We start from the raw sequence: 14,935 nt of genomic DNA on the forward strand, positions 1-14,935 counted from the left end.
TTTTGCTCATTTATGGACTTTTGAAAATATGTACCAAAATAAGGTAAGCTGTCGTCATCTTTTGATAGTCATATTTTATTTCTGCTGTGGTACCAGGGATTGAACCCAGGGACACTTTTCACTGAGCCAAACCCCAGTCCCCCAACATTTTTAAGTTTTGAGACAGGGTCTCACTAAATTGCTAAGGTTGGCCTCAGGCATGCGATCCTCCTGTCTCAGCCTCCCGAATTGCTGGGACAACAGATGTGCACCCCCACACCCAGCCCTCTCTGACTTTTGGAAGCTTCATTCATCTTCATCACCTTGACATTAGTGTGTATTCATGCATCCATTTGTTCTGTCACCTACTATATGACACTGTTTGGAATGTAATCTGGGCCACCAGAACCTACTCATATAACATGGCTGGGCCTAGAACAAATCAACCCTCTTAAATGGGCACGGTGGTTCGCACCTGTAATCCCAGTGACTCGCCTGAGGCAAGAGGATTGAGAGTTCAAAGCCGGCCTCAGTAACTCAGCGAGACCATGTCTCTAACTAAAATACAAAAATGGGCTAGAGATGTAGCTCAGTGGTTAAGTGCCCCTGAGTTCAATCCCTGATACCAGAAAATAAATAAAAATATGCACTTCTGCCTGTTACCTGAGTCAGTTAAGATCTGGTACAGTTGATGCCAAGTCCAAAGATTTTGTCTCCTTAGGATCCTGGATACAGAGAGTAATTGAGCTGAGAAACTAACAAAAGTACCTTGACTGCCACCCACAGACAGTAGGTGTAACCCAGGAGAGTCGTGTCCCAAGCCTGTGCTGCTGGCCCGAGGGGGACCAGCACATGCCAGGAGAGAGCAGCTCAGAGTGCGGCCCTGGCTGGCAGAGGCCAGGAGCGCCATCCCCGGATATGCAGAGCGGCTCATTGATGCACCATGTTGATCTGAATCAGAACCGATGGCCGGAATACAGGGACACACAGCCCGTGGATGTACACTGAGCACGCTGAATCAAAATGTGGGCAGATGCTCCTAAGCAGAGGAATGATGGAGAGGGGAGACCAGCAAGGGACTGAGTAGGGCAGGGAGAGGTGCAGGGGACATTAAGGACATTGACCATCGCATTGCAAATGACACCAGTGAATTGGGCTTCCCGGGGTCTTTTAACACATACCAGGCTGAATTTAATTCAGTTAATTACTGTTCTTCATCTGTGTCCCCCTATAATGGTTGTTTTTATGTGTCAACAAAACTGGTCTACAGTGTGTCCAGATATTTGGACAGACACTGTCCTGGGTGTTCTGTGAGTGCGTTTCTGGATGAGGTTCACATTTGAATCAATAGACTGAAGAAGATTGCACTCTCTAGTGCAGGTGGGCCTCATCTACTCAGAACAAGACCCGATCCTTCCCGAATGAGAAGTCCTGCTGCCCGACAGCCTTTGAGCTAAGACATTGGTTTCCATTGGACATGAACTGAACCGTCCTTGGCTTTTCCTGGACCTCTAGCCAGCTGGCCTTTATACTGGAGGGAGCTGGGTCAGCTCTTCTGGGTGTCCAGCTAGCCGACTGCACATCTTGGGACTTGTCCACCTCCATAATGACACAAGACACTCCATAATGATAAATAAGTAAATCCATATCCTGGAGAAACCTGACAAATACACACAATCCTGGCACAGAGAGAGTACTCGGTATCTATCACTGAATATAAATGAGGAAAAAAAAAAAAAAAATGAACCAAATGGGAACAAAATAACCCTCTTTGGAGATACGCTGAGGGCCGTAGTCTCCATGTGGTTCAGGGTCAAGAGCGCCGGGCTCTCTATCTAATAACCCAGTCCAAGTTCAAAGAATAGTCTTCTACACGGGCTTCACAGGAAGCAGTTCTGGATACCCCCACAATCTATGTGAGGTTCACACACCCTGCTGGTCTCTCTTCCCTCTAGGGTCGGGGTCATAAACCAGGCAGTCCCCAGGCACTGCTAAGACACAGGGTCCCTGTGATCTAAGGCACAAGGAACCTTAAGTCAAAAAAAAAAAACAAAACTGCAGGACTCCATGGGGCTTGGACACAGCCAAGTCTAGGGGATCAGAAGCAATGGCTCCTCCTGAAACCCAAGTCAGAGGGCACCTGTCCTTTGTTTGCCCAGCAGACGGAAAAGAATACAGGCAGGCCGGGTACAGTGGCTCACGCCTGTCATCCCAGCAGCTGGGGAGGCTGAGGCAGGAGGATCGCGAGTTCAAAGCCAGCCTCAGCAACGGTGAGGCACTAAGCAAGTCAGTGAGACCCTGTCTCTAAATAAGATACAAAAGAATACAGTCTGCCTTCCCACACTAAGGTCAGACACCCCAGGGAAGAAGCAAGAGAAAACAAAGGAAATCTGGAGCCAGGGGAGGGAGGGACTGGAATGGCTGGTGGTAGGAGTGGTGGGAGGGCAGGAGCCAGCACTGGCAGGAGAGAGTGACAGAGGGCGGGGCACAGCACACTGGGAATGGTCATGCCAACAGACCCCAGAGATGAAGATGGCCGCCGTGGGGGTGTGGACATGGGAAAGGACAGAGTGAATGCCCCGAGAGCATCTCCATGGTAATGAGGGAGAGCGGCTAGGGAAGAGTGGACAATGATCATGCAGCACAGCCACCCCACCCCACCCCCGCCCTCCCTCCTCCAGTGGCACTAGCCTGGGTCTGTCCCACGGAATCTCAGCTCCTTAGAAAACTATAGGGAAATTAAAATTCAAGGTTGAGAAATGCCTGGTAAAGCAGAGTAGGTCTCTTCACCAGCCCGGGTGGTGATCTGAGGTGAACTGAGTCTCAGGAGGGGGGTGGGGATCAGAACCCCAGAACCCCAGACCCCCGCCGTTCTGCTGACCAGGAAGCATGCTCGCTTGCTCGTGCTGAGCTGCTCACCAGGCAGGGTGCCCTCTCAGATGCTCTGCTCTTGAGAAAAACCAGCAATGGAATCTCAAAGACGGTGCTGACCTTAAGTGAGAAAGCAGATTTCTGATTCAGGATGATGACTGGAGCTAAGCCTCTGTTGCTCTGTACAGTAATAGACCCTGCAGGTCGTCCTAAGGCTCACAGGGTAGCTGTTGAAATTCCGGCATCGCCTCGGTTGGAAACTGGATTTACATCATCTCAGCTACTTTCTGCAAAATGAAACTCAGAGAAAAGATCTGACTGTGCCTCTAGGACAGGCCACTTGTCTCGGGGAGAGACAAGGAGGGGACAGCCGTGGGATCTCTCAGGTGGTGATTTCGGTAGTTTAAACGGAGACGGGTCATCAGAAAGTAGACGCAGCTGATGAAAACCAACCCACCTGCAGTCAGTACTCCTCGAGTGTTGATAAAATTACAAAATAAATGGCTGTTTGGAACTGTTTATTATTTTAGGTATTTCCAGGAACTCGTTTATGGTCGCCGTGGATTGTTTTCAATTTTCTAAGGCTGGTGAATTTGAATGGCTTGGGCCATTTTCTCCAATTGGTAACATTAGGGGTTCTTGGTGGAGGCCTTTTGGGTCGAGCACAGGGAGATCCACAGCTCTTGAGCCACAACGTGCAGAATCTCGTAAAGTAAAATTGTAGGTGATTCTAAAATTCTTCACTGTCAGAAGCCAGATGGCACATCCTGGATAGGGTGAGAGTGGATATTTCCTCAATTGAACCAATAAAACTAATCGAAACAGTAATGAAATGCAAGATGAGATTCTTCTCGGCCTCCCGTCTGCTCTCTCAGGCTCGTAGTGAGGTAACCAGGTCAAGGTGAGGTTAGCAGACTCCTGGGTTCCCTCTGCGGTGAATCTGGATGGCTTTGTTCGTCCTTGCTCATTCCTGACTACTTCCTTCCTGTGTCTCTAATCTCTCTCTCTTCCCATCTCCCTGCTGAACCCCGCATGTTCCAGGAACCCTCTGTCCAGCCCTCGCTGCAGGAGCGGGATCCTGGGGCTTCACAAGGGCAGCACACCACGCCTGTGTGCAAGGCGTGTTCTCTCTGCCTGAATGATCTGTCAGCCTTGTGCACACGGTGAAAGTGCAGAAGCAGCGATGGAGAGAGCCACCCATCTCCACCTGAGGGGCTGTGGGTGTGAAGGGACTTTGACCTGTCATTTTGTTCTGTGTTGAATGTCTTCCAATCCCCGTTGTTTGCAAAGATTCAGGACACGAGATATCATAAAGAACAGACTGCTGCGGGTCGCCGTGTGGACCATTAGATTTCCACCGAGAAGGGAGGGGGATGGGAATGGGAAAGACCGTGGAATGGATCCGAGAGAACTTTCCTGTGTGCATGTGTGAACACCCGAGCAGTGAAACTCCACATCATGTGCAGCCACAGGAGGGGATCCTGATTAGAATAATGCCCACACCATGCATGCACAGTATGTCCAGATGCACTCTACTGCCGTGTGTTCCTAAAAAGCACAAATTAAAAAATGAACCAGAAGGAAAGAAGATCTCTGCTGAACTTGACCTTTTTCTATCGTGGACCTTGTGCACGATCCATTTAAAACGTGGAGGCTTAGAGGAGGTTGTGGCCCGCCTGTCATGTCGACAGTGCCGTGTCCTAGTTCTGACAAATCAATTGTAGGTTTTAGGGTGAGCACCACCCCCATACTACAGCATGAAACCTAGAAGTCAGAGAGAGTGCTCCCGCCCAGGAACAGTGGTCAAGACCAAGAACAGTGAGTGGGACTGACCTGGAGGGTCTGCTGCCCACTGCACCGGTGGCCCCCAGACTCTAGGTAAGCCTTTGAATGGTTCCAGCAAGTTAAAATACATTGACAGGAACAGCGCCGAGCCGCATCTGAAGAGCAAGATGACTTCACAGAGGGCTCATTAGCCTGGGATTGACTGAACACTTTTGGGGAAAACTTTTTACATTAAAAATGTCTAGTTGTGGGCTGGGGCTGGGGCTGGGTGGTAGCGCGCTCGCCTAGCATGCGTGAGGCACTGGGTTCCATCCTCAGCACCACATAAAAAAATAAGTAAAAATTTAAAAATAAAGGTGTTGCATCCATCTAAAACTAAAACATTTTTTTTAATGTCTAGTTGTTGCTAAAAGTACAATGTTCTACCTTCATGAGAAAAATACAACAATTTGATTCAAGCTTCATGGCTGCCCACCCCCCACCTGAGGTCTTATCTACATATTCCCTGGTCCCGGCCCCAGATCTCTGCATTGCCGGGTGTTCTTTAGCAAAAGTCAGCAAGGGGACGCGGTAGTGATGATCCTGGGCCCCTGTGAAATTATATTTAATGTACCCGTGAGCTTGTCCTTAGTATTTTCGATGCTTTTTATGTCTGAAATAATTTGTTTTATGAAAGCTATTACTGAAAAAAAAAAATTTAAGTGTGCTGATGAATATAAGGGGTTGTTGAAAGATTTACATGAAAAGTTTGAGTAGGAGTTTGTACCTGCTAAAAGATGGTGTTGGGACAATACCACTGTCCAAAGCAATTCAATCCCCTGGAAGACCAAGTCCACCAGGTTTCAGGTTTGTTTGTTTGTTTCGTTAGTATTGGGAAGTCAACCCAGGGTGCACTACCTCTTAGCTATAACCCCTAGTCCTTTTTTACTTTTTAATTTTGAGACAGGGTCTTGCTAAATTGCTGAGGCTGGCCTTACTTATGATCCTTCTGCCTCAGCCTCCTGAGCGGCTGGGATCAGGGATCACAGGTGCACCACTGCACCTACCTTCTTCTGGCCCTTTCTGAATGTGTTTTCCTGAAGCTACTTCCCTGATTAGAAGAAGGAGCCTTACTATTTTTTGATAAATGCAAAATTAATAGCACCTATGTGCAATTTTTTTCTGCCCTGGAAAACATAAAACTGTTTAATATGCTTTAAAACTTTTCTTTTAACTAGAAAGGAAATATATGTACATATTAGAAAGTTTAAAATATATGAGTAAGCCAGAAAACTACATGAAAATTCTGTGTTAACACTGTAACATATGTCTTTTGATGTGTTCTTCGTGTTATACCCTCACCCACCCCTTGAATCTGCTGGTAAAATTTTGCACAAAAATACATAAGTGAGGTTCAGTGGTGGGGCACTCACCTAGCGCACCTGAGGCTGGGGTTCCATCCCCAGCACCACAAGAAACACAGGCAAATGTATAAGCCACAGTAATAATGCTTGGCATCTGGTAGCTTGGCTTGCTGATAAATAGTGCTTGCTATGAGCTTTTCCTAAAATTTTAGAAGTAGATGGAATTTAAAGATTAAAAAGTCAAAGTTTTACTTGAATGCAGCCTTTCTAGGATGACGGTGTGCTCACCGTACTTACAAGAATATACTGATGGGATTTTATTTGGTGCCTCACTTGCTTCTTTTAATTGAACAGCTTAAATTCAACTTTGAGATTCATTCTTTAGGGGTTAAGTGGCCATTATTTTTAAAGTAATTGTTGTTGTTTTCGAAAATGTCCATGGGGTGGAATTAAGAATATTTTTTGTTTATGTGGATTTTCTCATTTGTATTTTCCAGTGCATCTCAAAATGCACATATTAAATTTATAAATGAGAGAGAGAGGGAGAGAGTGAAAAGGGAGCATTTTTTTAAAGTAGCAAATGATTGAACCATTTTCTACCTGATGCATAACTACATGAGAACTCTGGATTCTAGAAATAACAGGCCAATTTTATTTGACTCAGTGACACATCTTTAAGGTCAAACTCCCAGAGTTTGTTCCATGTCTTACAAAACAGCGTGAGTGGGGATTTGGTTTTCCTTTTTGGGTAAAGTTTCTACAAAGCTTGCTGATAAAACTCTTTTTTATTTTACTTTCTGCAACACAATTCAGTTACTTCTGGAGCTCACAGGAGATGTAGCTGATAATGGGCTTGAGTCTTCCAGTTTAAAGCAGGAGCTAGGATCATAAAGACGCAGAGCCCTACACTACTCTCCGGATCAGAGGTCCGCCCTTGGAAACGTGCCCCGTGCTCCTGTTCCCTCCCTTGGTCCATTTGCACCTTCTGAAAAGCCACAGAAACCTGGGGAGAGGCAGGGAAGGTTTTTGGTCATCTTCCCATGAACCTTGAAAAATGATTTTGTTTCAGGGAAATGTCTCCTAATAAAAGAAACCAGAGGGGAGAGTTAAAAAAAAAAAAAAAAAAATACTCTGGCCAGCTCCTTTGTGACAGTGAATGATTTGAAGTCATTCAGAGGACTGCTAGCCATGTCTGGAGACTTCCACTGGTGCACTCTTATTAGAAAAACTAAAACAAAAGAACAGTAAACCTGGACAGTTTTAGTTATCGCTTCATCAGTGGAAAGCCCCTCTGTAAGTTTAATTGGCATCTTCACAATTCAGCCTGCATGCGTTGAGGACGCCTAGTAGGTGTGCGTTGCTGAACAGGTGGAGGACATGACAAGCCTCCTCCACTGGCCTCCACTCTGACATGGCGCACAGCCAGCCTTGATGAGGTCACACCATTCACTCCAGTGTCCTCTCCTCTCTCAATTCCAGCTGCGAAAGTTCAGGATGAGCTGGAGAAGACAAGCCCACCTCTCAAGTAGAGGAGAAATCTCCTGGCAGGGAATAAAAGCAGTCCTGTTTATCAGCCTTGTGCAAATAGCCGGAGCGCTTGGCTCTCTCAGCACACTTTCTTGTTTTTTCACGATAGCAGTTCTTCACCCGACGGCCAAGCGAAGGCTAAGGGAAACTTTCTCAACCCTTATGATGCTTTCATCAGATAACCAGTGTCAAATATCTTCCAGAATACGGTGTCTCCTCCGACTTCAGAGTTTGTTCTTGGGAAGTTAGAGATAAAAAAGAAAAGATGGCCTTAATAAATCTACCCTTGGGAGTACACAGTTCCTGGTTCTGTGTTCCCTTGGGGCAGGGGACCCGATATTACCAACAATTCAAATATTCTGGCCTTTCTTAGCCAACTTTGGGAGACAGGATTTTTTTTTTTTTTAACAATTCTACCATAATTGAAACTCGGTGGTCTTCTGCAGAAAACCAAGGTCACCCCTTTGGTTAGTATTGAGTTTGGACTGAAAAGCATCCCTTGAAGAGGGAAATGTTTGCTTTCTGCAGAGTGAAATTCCAGGGAGAACATTTAAGACTGACTTTTTTGGCCGCCATTGACAGAGCCAGTATGGAGAGCTGTGTTTGGGGCTGGAGGGGTTGGAGGGGTTTGTTTGTGTTGTTATTGACAGTCGGGGAGGGAAGGGGTGAGGATCTTTGCTTGCTTTTCCTGGATGCCCTTAGACCCCTGCGTTCCTTGCCTGGGCTGCCATGACCACGGATCAGTCCTTTTTGTTCTCTCAATTCTGCAGGCTGCGAGTCGGAGGGCAAGGTGTGGGCAGGGTTGGTCTTTCCTGAGGTCTTCCTCCCGGGCTGGTAGCTGGCCTCCTTCTCTCTGTGCCCCCAAATCACCTTCCCTCTGGGGGTCTCCGTGTCCAAATGTCCGCATCTTTTAAGCGCACCAGTTAAGCTACGTTGGATTAAAGCCCCCCCTAATGACCTCATTTTAACTTCCCCTCTGAAGACCCCCATGTCCAGTACTGCGTGATTACATGCTGAGGTCCTGGGAGTCCAAGGGCTTCAACGTGGATCCGAGGGAGACACGTCCGCCTGTAACAGCTAGGATCCGGCATCTTCATGCCAAATCTGTCAGACCCTTGCTTCATAATGACTGGAAGAGACAGAAAGAAGGGTGTTCATGAATCTTCCACGAGGACTGGCTTGCTTCAGACCGTTTTGCCTTTGGCCTCCTTCAATGTGGAAGAAGTTAAAAATCCACTGAGAGCTCTCATTTATGCCTCATAAGACCCCTGTGAAGTGGGTGCCATTGTCAACCCGGTCCTGCAAATGGGGTGATGAGTTCTTGCCCAAGGCTTGTCGTTTGTGTAAAGCCCCGATGCTGCTCCACCGTGGAACAAGGGCTTGACCCAACTGTCCCGTCCAGAACCTGAACTCTTACTCTATCCACGGTGCCTATCTTTGTCTTGCGGGCAGAGGAGAAGCCTGTGTAACACAGCTGACTGTATTCGCTCAGCACCCAGTGATACATGGAGAGTGGTGGTCTCAGCACCTCCCAGAATACCTAGGAGCGAGCTGCAGCCCCACCTACTCTGCCCGCTGGTCTTTAGCAAGTGGACCTCGGTGAGCCTGGTGCACATGTGCGAAATGGGAGAACTGGCTCAGGTCCTCGTTTGTCAAACCTTTGAACTGAGGTCCACATTAAGAAATTTACTTTACCCCACAGCTGAGTCCACAGACACCCCCACACTGCGCCTGACTGACACAAATGTTGCCCCAAATACCCGCCCTGACTCCATGTGAGTACTCTCTGTTCTGTCCAAATCCATTTATTCTTTACAAAACTCATTGTGACCTACTCAGCTGGATCTGTCTAAAGGCTGACCGAGGCTCCGCAGTTGAGACTCCGGGGATCCTGAAATCCTGTTAATCTTCAGGGAAGGGCGTTTGGAGCCTTTCCCCTCTTTTCTTTATTTTTTTATCTTTTATTTTATTTTTTAGTTGTAGATGGACACGATATCTTTATTTTACTTATTTATTTATCCTATGTGGTGCTGAGGATCAAACCCGGTGCCGTGCCTCTCTCGCATGCGAAGGTAAGCGCTCACCCACTGAGCTACAACCCAGCCCTGGAGCCTAAGTTAAATACCTTCATTTATTTGAGGCAAATGGACGGTAACTATTTCGGGGACAGTGTCCTCCGTATGAGCTAACTCCTGGCAGTGATGATTATCATTTCCACCGATGGTGCATCTCCTGCAGCCTATTGGTTTGTAGGTCTTTGTCTCTGTTTTGTTCTTGAGGAAACCAAGGATCACATCCTTTGCTCCAGGCCCTGGAGGTGGTAGGGGGCAGAGCTGAGGTTTCAACAAAGGCCTCCTAATTCCAAAGCCCTGACTTGCAACTTTCCCTTCAGGGGAGGACATTTTAAGGGGCTGGAGAGGCATCTGGAAGCCACTGCAGCCGAACAGAATTCCTTCCCTAATGACTTGCTGTCCCTGGTAGAAACGACTGTCCTTTGGGGTGTGAAGCCAGCACCGTGGGACTGATTAAAATCGCCCGCGGGGCTCTTCCCACCTTCCTGCCCTGGCCAGGCCACCTCCAGACTCGCTAAATCAGAATCTCTGGGCGTGGGACCCAGGCAGAGGTGCTTTTTAAAGCCCCCCAGGTGGCTCCAGTGTGTAGCCAGGGTTAGAAACCACTGCTCTGAAATCTTGGTTAAAGAAATTAAAGAGCTGTAGGAACTTTTCCATTTACTTCCTGCAAACCAGATTTCTTAAAATACTGCCCAAGCCTTTTCAACTGTTCTGTAAAGCGGGGAAGTTTAGGGGCTTTGCTCTTTTTTTGGAACACACACACACACACACACCAGGGGAACAACCCTGTCTGCTCTTCAACACCTAACGGGAGCAGAGGATGCTGTGGACATGGATGGGGTCCGGGTGGGGGCTTTAAAGCAGCCGGTGTTCTGGAGTGTCAATATCCACGACACCTCGTCACTCAGCTCCCGTAGTTTTGAAAGTCATTTTTTATGTCACGTAGAGAAGTCAGGTGTTGACTTAATCAGAACTGAGCCTGACCAGGAGTCATAGGCCTATGGGGACTGGGGACAGTGTAGAAAACCAAAGCAGTAAGGCCACTGAGAATGTGACAACATGAATGATAAGCCATCACAGTTTCTTCAGAGAGCCGCAGGGAACGTTCTCTGTTTGCACGTGGACCGTGGGAACAGTGGCCAAGCCCAGGATGCTGTCCCACACCCTGTCCCCACAGGAATAAGGAGCCGTCCTTTCACCCTGACTTACCCCTGTGCCCTTGCAGGGGGATCCCACTTGGTTCCAATGACACTCCGTTTCACTGTGTTCTATGCAGTTATCTCCAAAACAGAGCTCTAGCCCACTGCTGGGTTTCCCATGTCTCAGGAGACAGCATTTATAATGTCAAAAATACCTGCCATCTTCATCATTCAGAGAATGAAAATGCAAAACAGTTGTCCCTGGGTAGCTGAGGACAGCTGGTTTCAGGACCTCCTACAGACTTCCGCATCCACAGAGGTCCGAGTGCCTCCTGTCAATGGCACAGTGTGTGCACATAACCAGCTCACATCTTCCCATATACTGTGAGTCACCTCTTAATACAGTGTAAATGTTGTTGATACTGTATTATTCCAGGAATAAGGACCAAAAGTGTACATTTTTAGTGCAGATGCCATTTTTTAAATGTTTTCCATCTGCTGTTGGTTCGACGCACAGATGTGGGACTCGTGAACAGAGGGCTGACTGTATTACCCTCACAGAGAAAAGTTCCATTCTCTTCTGGGACAGTTGTCTGTTTCTTTTGGACCCCCCAGACAGTCCCGAGTCCCGTGCTTAGGCCGATGTGTCATGGCTGGAGGTGCTGAGCTTCTGTCCTGTCCTTAGTAATAGCTCTCGACATTCACTTCCAGAACGAGGTGGCTGCACTTCTGAAACCCATATCGGAAAAGATTCAGGAAATCCAGACCTTCAGAGAGAGAAACCGAGGGAGCAGCATGTTCAATCATCTCTCGGCCGTCAGCGAGAGCATCCCTGCCCTGGGGTGGATAGCTGTGGTGAGTCGGCCGGGGCCCCTTCCCCTTGCCCATTGGTGCAGTGTTTAGGAGACCTCGCAGTCACCTTCACCCCCTCCACAGCCTGATGCCCGAAGCAGGATTCCTTCTAGGCTAAGCGCATCGGCTTTTCCTCATCCTGTTTGAAGTTCAATGCTGAAGGTGTTTCACCAGCCTTTCCAGAGCACAGTTTGCCTGCAACTTTCAACCACTGCTTTTCTTCTTCTTCAAGTCACTTTCTTTCTTATCCTATTTTTTTGTTTCCTTCTATGCTTGGGTGATGGTCCTGTTCTCTCAGTCCCCCAAACCTGGTCCTTATGTCAAGGAGATGAACGATGCTGCCACCTTTTACACTAACAGGGTCTTAAAGGACTACAAACACAGGTACGTGCCTTCTTTTACTAGCTGGATTTCCAGTTGGTCACTTGTTAGATCTTTGTTCCTAAAACTTAATGCGGCTAGTTCCGAATCCCTTTCCCGTGAACCACGCTAATGTACTACAGACGCTAAGGAAAAACCCATCTTTGCAGGTCAAGCCCAGGGGGAAGTGGAATCAATTATGCAGATAGTGAGTGTGTTCAGAAAGCTTCCCTCGGTTGTCTTTTCATGGATCAGCTGTCCCCTCTTGAAGGCGCGTCACTGCGCTATGTATTTCTGTAATCCTGAGAGAGCTCTGTGATGGATCATCCTCTGTGGGCACCGATCTTTTATACTAATGGAAGTAGAGTTGGTGGGTGAGCAGATGGAGGACAGACGGACTCCAGGAGCACAGAGTAGGTCAAGAACAGAGGTGGGATGGCGCAGTTAGTGAGAGGGAAACTGATGGAGCCAAAATGAAGTAAAAATGGGGTGGACCAGGAGACGTGGGTGACAAGAGCAGCTATTCACAGGACTGTCGAAAGCACAGGTGATCGTGTTCTGTGCGTGGACCGGCATGTCACGGTGAACCCCACCATTATGTATAAGTATAAAGCACTAATAAAAAACTGACTTAAAAAAAAAAAAAGAAGAAGGTACAGGTGAGTCCAGACCAAGGGGCTTTGTCTAGAGAGCCCACGTGAAAGGACCTTGCGTTCTACAGCCCAAACAGTAGATCCTGGAAACTAGAACTGGGATCAGGATGGAAAACAGGATGGGGCGGGGGTGGGGAGACTTGCCAAAGCTGAGGAAACACCCAGAAGATGTCCCTGAACCACGCAGGGAGCATCACGAGGTTCTCGTCCTGTGATAAGGTCTTGCTTTGCCCCACACACAGCTGGTCAAGCGTTCTGAGCTGGAGTCTTGTAACTAAGGGAAGAGTTGGAGCATAAGTAAGAGCAGCGATGTGCCCCCTGCCTCGGCTCTGGGCTCCCCGGTGATCCCCATGTGAGCCCTTCAGTGCCAGCCACAGAGCAGGGCGTCGTCAGTGAGCTAATGCAGGGCTCCTGGGGACGTCTCAGCGTTGGTCCAGACTGTCCCACTAAAGGAAATTTGAGGACCTGCATCATCTGGATTATCACCTCAATTTGCCTCTTTATTTTACTAACACAGACCTGAAAAGAATCCACAACAAGACGAATATTATATGGAACATAGAAAAATGCGTAGAATGCGTAAATGAATACCTACCATAGTTCTAAGTCACGGGCCAATCCAGCTCGTACTCCAGATTTGCACCACTTTTTATTTTATAGGTCATTTTTTTGTTTTAATCAACATTGAGTAGATTCAAAAGACTACTTTTCAGGTGTAAAGAAGTACAGTGCAAAATACCCACCTTCCACTACCCATTTTAAGAACTAGCTAGGAATGTGTTTTTTTTACTACAATTCCACTCCTAGGTATGTATCCAAAAAGAAAGGAAGAATCTAGAAGTGAGGTGTAAAATCAAGACCAGAGGTGAGATGAGTCCGTAAACCAGACAGTGACAGGGAAACCTACGGATTTAAAATGAAGTACAAACGGGGTGGACGGGGAGACGTGGGTGACAACAGCAGCTATCAGAGGACTGTCGAAAGCACAGATGGGGAGCCAGGGTGGGAGCACCCAGAGGCCCTTCAGCTGATGACTCCAACGAGATGTGCTGTCTCCATGCAAGAGAATATCATGCAGCCATAAAAAAAAGTGAAGTATCAATACAGATGGCTACATGGGTGAACCTTAAAAACACCGTCCAGCCAGACACAAGACAGCACATATTGTATGGTTCTATTTATATGAAATTCAAAATAGGCAGATCTATAGAGACAGAGCAGCTGCCCAGGGCTGAGCAGGTTAGGGGAGATGGGGAGTAACTGCAGATGAGTTCGGGGTTCGAGCTAAATCATGGAATTGCGTACTTCAAATTATACGGGCTATGAATTCTATCTTTATAAAACTGTGATATTTTAAAAAATAGCTATAGTTTGTTCATTCTATGTTAGCAAAGCAGGCCTTGTAGCTTTTAGGAACAGCACCATTAGCAGATGGAACTACTAACAGTGGCACGGGCCTCGGGGGCCTCCTTCCTTGAGAGAGCTTTGATTAGAGCAGCTGTGCTCAGGGGCAGACTTCCCGTGACCACAGCAAGGACCCAGGCAGCCATGCCCAGGGATCTGATGCCACATGTCGCCGAGGGGTGTCAGAGGCCACGAAACACGCAGCGCGCCTGAGAAGAGGCTCACAGGTGCAGGACAGCTTGCCCTTGTCACACGCAGGTGCCATTTCAGAAGATGGGGCGTGTGTTAACAGACCTGGGTGTGACGTCGGCAGGAACACACCCCGGGTGACCTCCTATTTCGGGATGTTTAGATGCTTCTACCTGCCAATTCAGGGCAGCTTCAACACTGTTTGGGCTTCTGCCTTTGAGCAGATCACCCTTGAAGAAGATTTTGATTTGTGTCTCAGTTCGGGGGCACCTGCCTTTCTCCCAGCCCCCACTGAGTGCAGTCGGGACCCTGGGTGTGTCATTCTCCCCCTGTGGTGGCAGGGCCGGGGTGGTTGGGGTTTTCCACACCTGGTATATATATTAAAAGAATCCAGTATTTGCCCCTCATGTCAGCCATTGAGTAGAAAAAGTACTTCCAGCAGCCTCAGGGTTGACTCGGTCAAGTCCAGTGGACCATGAGGACAAGCCAGACATTCAGGTGCATTCCTTCCACTTCCAGAAGCGGCACTCCTGTCCCCGTCCACCCTCGATCTCCTAGGACTGGTCACCAGATGACAGCAGAATACCCCACAGCCTGCAGTGATGGGCCCTGGGTGGAGGAGCTGGGGTGGAGGAACTGGGGGGTGGAGGAGCTGAGAGGTAGAGGAGCTGAGGGGTGGAGGAGCTGGGGGATGGAGGAGCTGAGAGGTGGAGGAACTGGGGGATGGAGGAGCTGAGAGGTGGAGGAGCTGAGGGGAGGAG

At 48.1% G+C, this 14,935-nt stretch overlaps 1 protein-coding gene across 1 annotated transcript in view; it reads left to right on the forward strand.

Annotated features, from left to right (window-relative positions):
• Cap2 (cyclase associated actin cytoskeleton regulatory protein 2) overlaps nucleotides 1-14,935 on the forward strand; it is a 129,117-nt gene that overhangs the window by 78,398 nt on the left and 35,784 nt on the right. The window contains exons 5-6 of the mRNA XM_076859239.1: nucleotides 11,428-11,571; nucleotides 11,867-11,952. Of these exons, the coding sequence (XP_076715354.1) occupies nucleotides 11,428-11,571; nucleotides 11,867-11,952 (230 nt within the window). The remainder of the gene's footprint in view (nucleotides 1-11,427; nucleotides 11,572-11,866; nucleotides 11,953-14,935) is intronic.

The sequence above is a fragment of the Callospermophilus lateralis genome, chromosome 6 (genome assembly GCF_048772815.1).
Source record: "Callospermophilus lateralis isolate mCalLat2 chromosome 6, mCalLat2.hap1, whole genome shotgun sequence".
Classification (NCBI taxonomy): Eukaryota; Metazoa; Chordata; class Mammalia; order Rodentia; family Sciuridae; genus Callospermophilus; species Callospermophilus lateralis.